The sequence below is a fragment of the Microcaecilia unicolor genome, chromosome 7 (genome assembly GCF_901765095.1).
Source record: "Microcaecilia unicolor chromosome 7, aMicUni1.1, whole genome shotgun sequence".
NCBI classification, from domain to species: domain Eukaryota; kingdom Metazoa; phylum Chordata; class Amphibia; order Gymnophiona; family Siphonopidae; genus Microcaecilia; species Microcaecilia unicolor.
In genome coordinates, this window is record NC_044037.1 from 21,881,926 (window position 1) to 21,894,185 (window position 12,260).

Genomic DNA, 12,260 nt, shown 5'->3' on the forward strand with positions numbered 1-12,260 from the left:
CCTGCCATGAGTGGGAAAGCGCAGGGTATAAAATAGATCCTATTGGAGATTCTACATGGAATGTTGCTATTCCACTAGCAACATTCCATGTAGAAGGCTGCGCTGACTTCTGTTTCTGTGCAGACTCGCAGAAGCCTGCGCAGCCACATTGGTGATCTGCAAGGGCTGACTTCTACATGGAATGTTGCTAGTAGAATAGCAACATTCCATGTAGAATCTCAAATAGTAGTAACAGTGGAGGAGTGGCCTAGTGGTTAGGGTGGTGGACTTTGGTCCTGGGGAACTGAGGAACTGAGTTCGATTCCCGGCACAGGCAGCTCCTTGTGACTCTGGGCAAGTCACTTAACCCTCCATTGCCCCATGTAAGCCGCATAGAGCCTGCCATGAGTGGGAAAGCGCAGGGTATAAAATAGATACTATTGGAGATTCTACATGGAATGTTGCTACTATTGGAGATTCTACATGGAATGTTGCTATTCCACTAGCAACTAGCAACATTCCATGTAAAAGGCTGCGCAGGCTTCTGTTTCTGTGAGTCTGACGTCCTGCACGTACGTGCAGGACGTCAGACTCACAGAAGCAGAAGCCTGCGCGGCCACATTGGTGATCTGCAAGGGCCGACTTCTACATGGAATGTTGCTAATGGAATAGCAACATTCCATGTAGAATCTCAAATAGTAGCAAGCGTGGAGGAGTGGCCTAGTGGTTAGGGTGGTGGACTTTGGTCCTGGGGAACTGAGGAACTGAGTTCGATTCCCGGCACAGGCAGCTCCTTGTGACTCTGGGCAAGTCACTTAACCCTCCATTGCCCGCCGCATAGAGCCTGCCATGAGTGGGAAAGTGCGGGGTACAAATGTAACAAAAAGTAAAAAGTAAAAGTAAGCTTAGGAGTCTGTTTATCAAATTATGGTGATGCAAGTTAATACACATTGTTAGTAAGTAGCACACATTGAGATTAATGCAATTTGATAATTAGGCCCCTTTAGTCTCTTGGAGCCAAATTACATTTTGTTAGTTTGGCAGGTTCCTGCTCCTTCCAGTTCAGTCAGAACAGGCTTCTCTTGGATATGGAAACACGTGTGATGGTGAAGAAATGGCTAGTAACAAAGCATACGTAATAAGATAAGAGAATTGAAGCAAAAAAAAAAAAAAGAAATAAAAATAATGGTAAAATATTTCTAAACCTTAAAAGTTTGTTAAATTGCAACAGAAAAACACAGAGAATGAAAGGGAAAGGGGAAATGAATCAAAACAGTCTAAAAATATCCGATGGCTATATTTCAGCATATTGCCTTCATCAGGGCTGTAGCTAACGTAGGGGTCCTTTTACTGAGCTGCAGTAAAAATTGGCCTTAAGGACATTTTACCATGGCTGTAAAAATGTTTTGTTTTAAAAAAAAGTTTTTGTATTAATGACCGTGTGCTAATTTTGCCATTACTGCATGGCCATGTTTTTAAAAAAAGAAAAGCTACACCGGCTCCCAATCAAAGAACGCATCATGTTCAAGATATGCTCCCTAGTTCACAAAAATCATTCACGGGGATGCTCCAGCCTACATGTCAGACCTGATAGACCTACCACCCAGGAATGCAAAAAAAAATCATCCTGCACATTCCTTAACCTTCACTTCCCCAACTGCAAAGGTCTAAATTACAAACTAACACATGCGTCAACCTTGGAACGCGCTGCTGCGTAATTTAAAAACGATCTATGAACTTACCAACTTGCGCAAGCTACTGAAGACCCATCTCTTTAACAAGGCATACCACAAAGACCAACAAATGTGAACCTTGCCACATATATCCAGAATAGACTTATTATATCTGCTTATTAGACTACTATCATGTCTTATCATGATCGTGTCACCCAAGATCCGTCTGTAATACTAAATATCTGTCTTATCATGTATTTCCACTATTCATGATGTATTGTAAGCCACATTGAGCCTGCAAAGAGGTGGGAAAATGTGGGATACAAATGCAATAAATAAAATTACCATATGCCACCCATTTTGTAGGTGATAAGAGCTCCTGTGTTACCCATGTGCTAATTGGTTAGTGCATGTTATTATAGATGATCTAATTGGTCAGTGCAGGAATGGCCACTCACTGCCCCTGACATGCTTGATCAAAAAAAATATATATATATTGCATGTAAATTTCAGAGTTACCATACTGCAGGATGCCTAACCATATACTGCAGTACTCCAGTTTTTTTTTTTGCATTTGGTACATGTTAGCACCTAATGCAGCTTAGTAAAAGGACCCCTTAGAGAAAATTAAAATACATTAAAAACCTACACAACATAAAGCAGAAATACAAATACAAAGGGAAAAGGACTTGATATACTGCCTTTCTGTGGCTACAATCAAAGCTTTTTACATATTATATTCAGGTACTTACTTTGTACCTGGGGCAATAAAGGGTTAAGGGGCCCTTTTGCAAAGGTGCGGGAGGGCTAACTCACGGGTAGCATGTGCCCAATTGGCACTACTGTCGGGGCAGGGTGTGCACCTGGCGGTAATTCAGATTTTTTTAAACATATTTTATTTAAATTTCAATTGCCAAACATACAAAACAGCTTGAGCACATATACATTTTTATACTTTCAATCCTCCCAAAATCCCACCCAATAAATTGTCAGGGAATCTCCACCCACAAGAAGCAGAAGAAACCCCCTGCCCCCTAAAAGTAATTGTAATCGAGGCATGATCTGACCATGTGTGCGTATGTATGGATGCTACTTGTGTGCGGGAGTAGACCAGAGGGTCTCCCAACCATATGTCTATACGAGAATGTGAGTCGTGCCACTGAATAATAAGTATAATCCCGTTCTGCCCCGTGTGTGGCCCTCCATATATCGACTAGACCCCACTGATTAATAAACCTCTGAAGCTATTCCCTATCGACTATAGCATATGAAACTATGTTAACAGTACTATCAAGCATAGGGTCCAGTGTTAAATTGAAGTCCCCTCCTATCAACAACTCCCCCCTAACAGATTTGGTCAACAATACTAATAACTGTTTGTAAAAGTCGCCCTGTGCTTGATTTGGTGCATATATGTTCAGCAATGTATAAATAGTCCTACCAATATCTATAACTAACAGAATGTACTGGCCTTCTTTATCTGTCTTCCATTGATATACAGTCCACGTATGGCCCTTTTTCAAGAGAATACCCACCTGCAGTCTTAGGACATACTCGATTAGAGGCCAGATAAATTTGTGGATAGGAACTATTAAGTAAATGTTTATACTTTATAAGCAAACTAGTAAAAAAAGCCCCGTTTCGGATGCAAATGAAACGGGGGCTAGCAAGGTTTTCTTCTGTGTGCATGTGGGAGTGTGTGTGTGTCCCTGCCCTCTGCCCTCTCTCCCTTCCCCTGTGCTGTCTGTCCCCTCCCCCCTCGGAGTCAAGTCCTTCAGTGTTAAGTTTCCTGCTGTTCTGTGTTTGTGTTAGAGAGATAGTGAGGGCTTCTGCCCTCTCTCCCCTCCCCCCTCTGAGTCATTCACTGTTACAGAGAGAGCGATTTGGTTTCGTGCTTTGCTGTGTTTTCCTTCACTGTTTGTGTTACAGAGAGAGCGAGGGCGGGGCAGACACTCATGGGGAAACCGGATATCTCTCCCCCTTCACACTTCCGGCTGGAGGCTTCATTTAGAACGTTGGTGGTGCCTTTTATATATAGAGATGGGTCGCTTGTAAAAAAAAAATATATATATATCAGCCCCCAATCGTGTTGCTTCTTTAAAGAACAATTTGCGTTTGATGGGCCTATAATTTTTCCAGAGCCACACAATTTTGGCAAATATTTTCACTGATGGTGGAATAATGCTGTCAGTGAAGGTGGAATATAATATTGTGTACTCAGAGTCAGGGCCGCCGAGAGACTGAGCCGCACCCGGGGCCTCTGCCGCCCCCAACCCCTACCACTATTGCTTCCCTCTCCTGCTCTCAGGCCACCGGCGCCGTAATCCCCAATCTCCACTTGCCACCCCCAGCCCCGTCGACAGCCCCTCTCCGTCCGCTACCATGACCTGTCCCCCTGCATTCAAATCAGCAGCACCCCACCTCCGCGAGAAAGCGGCAGATCGCCTCCCTTCGGGCCTTCCTCCACTGTGTCCTGCCCTTGTCACTTCCTGTTTCCATGAGGGCAGGGCACAGTGAGGTAGGGCCTGAAGGGAGGTGATCTGCCGCTTTCACATGGAGGTGAGGTGCTGCCGATTTAAATGCAGGGGGCCCTGTCATGGTGGCGGACAGAGAGGGGCTATTGACGGATCCGAGGGCAGGCAGGTGAGACTGGGGACCGTAGCGCTGGTGGCCTGGAAGCAGGAGAAGGAGAGAGACCCCAGCGCCGTGCCCCCCTTGGAGGCCCGGGCCCTGGAAATTTTGTCCCCCTGCCCCCCCCCCCCCCCCCTTGGCGCCCCTGCTCGGAGTAGAGATGCTATTAAAGATGTTACTGCACCTAAGAGTGAAACCTGACAGTCAAAAGATGCTGTTGGCTCAGTGAATTCTGGGGTTTCGTTAATTAAGAACTCAACTTTTGCGAGCTCGATTCACTGGAGCACCATCCTGTTGAAAAATAAAATTCTCAGAAATGTCTCAAATTTCAGGCAGAAGTTTCTGATGCAGTAAGACATTTTGGGGTTATTTGGAAAAATGTTGAGTCCTGTTTTTTTTCCAGACCATGTATAAAAAAAAAATATATATATATATCCGCATACATACTTTCAAATTCTTTTCACAGATAGTTATATAAATCTGCTACGAACAATGCTTGTAAGTGATAGTGTTGTGCTTGGCTATATTGAATGTCATGGTAAAACATTGTATCTGCTAATGTCTCAGTGGTATCCTATATAATAAAATGCACCTCCAACGCTCTGAAGCCGAGAAAGTGAAGCCTTCAAGCCTTGAAGCATTCCTGCAACATTCCGGAACTACGTGTCGACAATTGAGGAGATGGAGCCCTACAGAGCGCACGAATGCTTCACGGCTTGAAGGCTTCACTTTCTCAGCTTCAGAACGTTGGAGGTGCGTTTTATTATATAGGATGTGCTCAGTGCTTTTCTGTAGCACATGGGGGGAATGTAATATATGCTGATTAAAGTGGAGGAGTGGCTGGAGGGGGGGCAGGGGAGATTGGCTGGAGGGGGGGCAGGGGACACAGGAGAATTGCTGGGTGGCTGGAGGGGGGGGGACAAGGGACACAGGAGAATCGCTGGGTGGCTGGAGGGGGGGCAGGGGAGAGAAGAGCATCGGTGGGTGGCTGGAGGGGGGCAAGGGAAAAAGTAGAATCGCTGGGTGGCTGGAGGGGGTGCAGGGGAGAGAGGACAATCTCTGGGTGGCTGGAGGGGGGACAGGGGAGATACACTCGCACCCAGCAGTCTCACTCTCTCTCTCTGTCACACACACACACACACACACACATTCACTCTCTCTCTCTCTGTCTCACACAGTCAATCTCACACACCTCTCTCAAACATACACACTCCGAGGAAAACCTTGCTAGCGCCCGTTTCATTTGTGTCAGAAACGGGCCTGTTTTACTAGTATGCAATAAGAAAGTTCAAAATAAAAGTGTATTACTTGATAAGTTGCTTGTGAGGGGTAATGTTTGTTTTAGGCTTTCTGAAACCTATAACTTCACAGTAATTCAGACCTGAGTACAGAATCTGATATTTCTTTATTACTTTTCTCAGGAGCTCCAGAGACGCTGTAATACTCTTATATCTTTGATAGAAAAAGAAAACTTGGAGATTGAGGAGAAAGAACGAGCAGAGAAAAAGAAAAGGGGGGCAAAAGCTCCAGCGGTAAATTTGCTACTGCTTACCGTATTTTGTTTAATTGCATACGATTTGTTATTACTTAACCTCTTAAATTATTAAATTGTACAGCAGTGTGTACAGTAATTTAACTATAACATGCAGCTTCTTTAGACAACTTTATGATGATGTAAGATGTTTGCAGCCCTGAAATGTTTGAGAAATTTAAATATTATTTCACTTCTTAATTGGACATTCAGTTGTGGTTCTCATTGGTGGAGACCTGTGTAGTAATGACTGCCAGTGTAGCCTCTGAAACACTTCTGAAGACCTTGGCATTCAAGCCAATCTGTGTCAGATGTAATGCTTTGTTCCTGGTGACCTCAATGGGCACAAATTCACAAATAATTTAACCATTAATCTCAACTGATGTCACTTAGCTGATAGTAAAATTAATGTACTCCAGTTGATATGACCTGAGGATTTATTGCAATTTGACTTGAAGAATGATAATAAGCATTAAAATTATGGGCATAGATGAGGTTTGTAAGACCAACCTTTTACTGCATTAATTGCAGATAATTTTATTTAGGTTTAAAATTAGGATGATTACTCAGGTGCTCAAAGGAAGGAAGTATTGAATTTATTTATATATTTATTTGAGGACAAGCAGGAGTGGTAAGTCTTCACAACTGGATCATGCCACCTGAGGGAGTCCTCTACAGAAAAGTTTTCTTTTGCTTAGAAACTTGGAAATTTTTGACTTGGACCTTGCATATGCAGAACTTCTGTGCTGCGCCATTGCACGGGGCCACCTGAGTTCTCATTTTTATGTGGACCCTATAAGACTGCTTCTCCGTGAACAACAAGGGCAATTTAGTCTCCATGAGCTGCTTGTGCTGAACTACCCTTTCTAGAGTGCTTGCTTGTTTTTGATGAATTTCATGGATTGTACCCTTTCCACCTCGTTGGCAGATTTTTATTTTTTTGTGCTGCTAGACGGATGTGTCAGCCCTCTCTCTGGAAGAGTGTGGGAAACGTGAAAGCAACTATAAAAACTCGCTTGTGCCGACTCAGGGAACCTTTTTCAGGTACCAGCGAGATCTCCAAATATCAACACTAAAGCGCTTTTTCTCTGAGGACAAGCAGGCATAATATTCTCACATGTGGGTGACATCATCCATGGAGCCCCATGTGGACACTGCCATAGTGCATTGTCAATTTAAAACTTTGAGGCAGTGCCCCCACCGCACATGCGTGGGTGCCTTCCCGCCCGATGCTTGAGCGCAGGACTAACAGTCTAGCGTTTTCTGAAGACAGGTTGGGCTTCTAATCTTTCCTCAGCACGTCAACCTTTTCTATTTTGGTGCCTTCCTTTTTTCAGGACATTTTTTTGTTATATTTTTTTCTTTTTCTGTATTAATTTTAATTAATTTATTGATTTTTTTCAACTTTTTATTTTTCATCTTTTGAGGCCTTCTTATGGCAAGGATATCGATTCTTTTCGGGTACAGAACTACTTGAGCTCCCTGGGCCATTGAGCCTTTTGACCTTGCATCGGATGTTTTTCCCTCCATGTTAATGAGGGTGCTGAGTGGCATGAAAAGTGTACTTAATGCAGAAGGAGTAGAAAAAGTGGGAAAACGAAAGTGGATTCCAGAGATAAGACGAACAGCCTGAATACTTTTAAGAAAAGTTATTGATAAAAAGACTCAATACAGTCTATGGCCTGCCTCAGGAGTCTGTTGATGGAAACTCTACAGTGTAGGAATCTTATAGCAAACAACATTAAGTAGAGGTCTTAAAAAAGACCGTGATATAACAATAAACATTAATGTCTGCGCTGGTCGCTTGAACCAATGCATCACTTGGAAAACACTTTTTATTTTTGCAATCACAGGATCAGTGAAATACAAGCCTTGATGTATTATCCACCATATACTCATTTTTTTTTCTCCTACCAATGTGGTATTACGAACCCACCCCAAGTTTCTACCCAAGGTAGTATGAACTTTTCATATCAATCAGGACATTATTCTTCCAGTTTTTTCCCGCAAAACCACACAGTTTATCGGGAGAAGCATCTCTACATTCCATCAGTTACAGACGAGCACTCACATCTTTAGAAGTAATCTCAATGTTTTTTTATTTTTTATTTTTTTCATTTCATCAGTTTCCTGGGACTTCCAGTCTCTAAGGGCTGGAATCAGCAAATGACGCCCAAAGTTAGGTGCGAAAAGATCAGTGCCAAGCTAGTTCTGCAAAGGTTTTCCCTTTGCAGAATACTAGCTTAGTATGGCTCTTGTGACTAACATTGAGCACTGGATTTAAGCCTACTGAAACCTGGTGTAATGCTGGCACCCATCTTAGGCACAAATATGACATCATTCTATAACATTGCATCTAACTTGTGGGAACACCCCCAATCTACTCAAAGTCCTCACACAGCTATGCCTCTTTTGAGTTGTGCACTTTGAAATTCAGGTGCAGGTATTACTACGACTACTACTACTACTACTTATCATTTCTATAGCGCTACAAGGCATACGCAGCACTGCACACCATACACAAAAAAAGACAGTCCCTGCTCAAAGAGCTTACAATCTAGATAAGACATGAGACAGAACAATTAAGGGTAGGGGAATAAAGAGGTGAGGATAAAGGATAGGGCAATAAGTGAGGGTACTGAGTAAGAGAGTAATGGTTAGGAGTCAGAAGCAGTAGCAAAGAGGTGGGCTTTAAGCCTAGATTTGAAGACAGCCAGAGACTGAGCCTGACGTACCGGCTCAGGGAGTCTATTTCAGGCATAGGGAGCAGCGAGATAGAAGGAACGGAGCCTGGAGTTAGCAGTGGGTATTACAGAATAGTGATGAGGGCAGATGCGCACACACATTTAACTCAAATTATTTTTTATTTATTTATTTGTTACATTTGTACCCTGCGCTTTCCCACTCATGGCAGGCTCAGTGCGGCTTACATGGGGCAATGGAGGGTTAAGTGACTTGCTGGTGGTTGGGAGGCGGGGATAGTGCTGGGCAGGCTTATACGGTCTGTGCCCTGAAGAGCACAGGTACAAATCAAAGTAGGGTATACACAAAAAAGTAGCACATATGAGTTATCTTGTTGGGCAGACTGGATGGACCGTGCAGGTCTTTTTCTGCCGTCATCTACTATGTTACTATGTAAGTTACGTGGGTATTTGGATAATAGTGCTTAGGCACCCTGCTGCCACTTACGCACATATATTATTATTATTAACATTTGTATAGCGCTACCAGACGCACGCAGCGCTGAACACCTGACATAGAGAGACACTCCCTGCTCAGTAGAGCTTACAATCTAAAAATATAATACAGACAGACAAGACAAATTAAGGGCGAGGGAAGTACTGGGTGAGAAGGAACAAGGGAGAGGCAATTGAGTAGTGGCTAGGAGCCAAAAGCAGTGGTGAAAAGGTGGGTCTTCAGCATAGATTTGAAAACAGGTAGAGATGGAGCTAGACGTATAGGTCCAGGAAGTCAATTCCAGGCATAAGGTGCCGTACGGGCACGTTAGGCATACCTTTGCTGGCAGCCAATAAATGGACTGCCATCACTCCCAACGTCTTGCTCTGAGCAGCATGCTGGAACTTCTCTCACATGCTCGAGAAGTCCCAGCCTGCTGCCCAGAGCTGGAAACAAGGAGCGGGGAGCAGCAGTAGTCTATTTACTTGGCTGGCAGGGTTTAGCATCCCCACCAGCAAAGTAAAAGATAATTCAGCAGGGGGCCCAAGCCCACATTTTGGGAGCCAGTTGTTAAAGTAGCCATGGAGGGCCCTACTTTAACAACCGGCTCCCAGAATTCTTAAAAATTTAACAACCGGCTCTTGTGAGCCTGTGAGAGCCTGCTCCAGCACACCACTGCCTGTTTCTCCTTTCCTCCAGATTATACATGTTTAGTTCAGCAAGTCTCTCCTCGTACGTCTTGTAATGCAAATCCCATACCATTCTCGTAGCTTTTCTTTGCACCGCTTCAATTCTTTTTACATCCTTAGCAAGATATGGCCTCCAAAACTGAACACAATACTCCAGGTGGGGCCTCACCAACGACTTATACAGGGGCATCAACACCCCCTTTCTTCTGCTTGTCACACCTCTCTCTATACAGCCTAACAATCTTCTAGCTACGGCCACCGCCTTGTCACACTGTTTCATCGCCTTCAAATCCTCAGATACTATCACCCCAAGATCCCTCTCCCCGTCCGTACCTATCAGACTCTCCCTGCCTAACACATATGTCTCCCGTGGATTTCTATTCCCTAAGTGCATCACTTTGCATTTCTTCACATTGAATTTTAATTGCCAAACCTAAGACCATTCTTTTAGCTTCCTCAGATCCTTTTTCATGTTTTCCACTCCCTCCCAGGTGTCCACTCTGTTACAGATCTTAGTATCATCCGCAAATAGGCAAACTTTACCTTCTAACTCTTCGGCAATGTCACTCAGAAATATATTGAACAGAATCGGCCCCAGCACCGATCCCTGAGGCACTCCACTACTCACCTTTCCCTCCGAGCGAATTCCATTAACTACCACCCTCTGGCATCTATCCGTCAACCAGTTCCTAATCTAGTTCACCACTTCAGGTCCTATCTTCAGCCCATCCAGTTTATTTAAGAGCCTCCGGTGGGGAACCGTGTCAAAAGCTTTGCTGAAATCTAAGTAGATTACGTCCATAGCTCGTCCCTGATTCAGTTCTCCTGTCACCCAATCAAAGAACTCAATGAGATTCGTTTGGCACAATTTCCCTTTGGTAAAACCATGTTGTCTCGGATCTTGCAACTTATTGGCTTCCAGGAAATTCACTATCCTTTCCTTCAGCATCGCTTCCATTACTTGCATAGCAGGTATTTGATATATCGTCACCTGAAAGCAAAAATTGTTTATGCAGTTTTTGCATGAAATGAAATACACGTATTTTCAGTAAACTGTGTTATGTCTATCACCTTAACAGTTGTGATGTTTTGATACTTTACTTTCATTACAGTTTAAAAAAATTAAAATTTGATATATTATTGGTGATTTCACTTCTTGTTTTCTCTGTTTCACATCAAACGTACATGCAACACTTGCTTTCATGTGTGTGTGTGTGTCTCTCTCTCTCCCTCTCTATCTCTTTCTCATTCTTATTTAAACACACATTTATTTATTAATGTATGTATTTTATGTTTTTAGTCACAAAAACGAAAATCGGATTCTGCCCCAGAGAACTCTGGAAAAAAAGATGTGAAGAAATCAAAATCATAGAACTGGAGTAGCTGCATAAGACAGACACACAACTGCCATATGCGTCTCATGTAATTTGTTTAAAAATGTTAATTGGGGGTGTGTATGTATTCATTGTACACTGTAAGAATAATATTGTTTTTGGCAGATTTTGTACATTTTACAATACCTTTCTTTATGCGGAGTATATACGTAGCTTATATGTTTTATGCATTCCAATATTTTAGCGTGCTGTATTTTGTGAATTTCCTGTGTTTTTAACATAATTCAATCAGTCAAGGGCTTTTGAAGCATGTGCTGAAGTATCAGCTTTTATATAAGTTTTATATTTGTGCTTTCAAATAAAAGCTAGATCTCATTGCTGTACTATTTTTGCTCCACATTTTGTGAGATTGGAGGACGAAGAGGAAGTAGAGAATTGACTGTAATGTAAATAGTATTTTAAAGTTTTTTCGCCATTTCTTTTTATGTTCTAAGGTGCACTGTTTTTAGATAAAGGTGATTTACAGATTAGACAACTAGCCAAAGTTCATTCAAAGTGCCATAATAATTGAACACAAGGTGGCAATTCAAAATCTGAGTTTCAGAAATTTTTCTTAGAAACTACTACTCATTAATGTTACAAAAGTACAACTTCTTTATTTTCAGATGATAATATTGGGCTGGTAATTTGTTCTCTGTAAATCTATCCAAATTGTTTGTTTGGCCAGCAATAATCAAGGTTGAAGTTTAATATTCCTGATTGTTTAAGTTCATCTATCATGATTGAAGTTTAATCCAATACCTTTTATTACTTATTATGAAAATGAACTTTCTTTATCTGACAACCTAATCCACTCTGTTACCTCCATTTTACTATGTATTTCTCTTTTCCGGAATTGGTGATCACCATTACGGAACAATGTAAGCCACATTGAGCCTGCAAATAGGTGGGAAATGTGTGATACAAATGCTAAAAATAAATAAATAAGGTGAGTCACATATGCCAAATGCAGCTTTTTAGGTCCTTTGGCCTGATTCTGATTTTATTTCAAGCATGCAGCAAAATAGAATTAATCTATGAAACTTAAAAGAAAGTAACATCTATCTTTTCCTTGAGGCTCTGACTGCCATAGATTAAAGAATGTCAGCTTAGACCTTTTTCACTCTTTATTTTCCTAAGTTTTTGTTATATTATAGATCAAGAAATCTTGAAACACGAGTACAATATGTAGATAACAGCCAATAAA

General features: G+C 42.3%; 1 protein-coding gene across 1 annotated transcript in view; it reads left to right on the forward strand.

The window, feature by feature from the left end:
- Nucleotides 1–11,400, forward strand: part of SMARCA1 (SWI/SNF related, matrix associated, actin dependent regulator of chromatin, subfamily a, member 1) — a 130,155-nt gene extending 118,755 nt beyond the window's left edge. The window contains exons 23-24 of the mRNA XM_030210659.1: nucleotides 5,705–5,815; nucleotides 10,981–11,400. Of these exons, the coding sequence (XP_030066519.1) occupies nucleotides 5,705–5,815; nucleotides 10,981–11,052 (183 nt within the window). The 3' untranslated portion in view covers nucleotides 11,053–11,400. The remainder of the gene's footprint in view (nucleotides 1–5,704; nucleotides 5,816–10,980) is intronic.
- The last annotated feature ends 860 nt before the right edge of the window (nucleotides 11,401–12,260 follow it).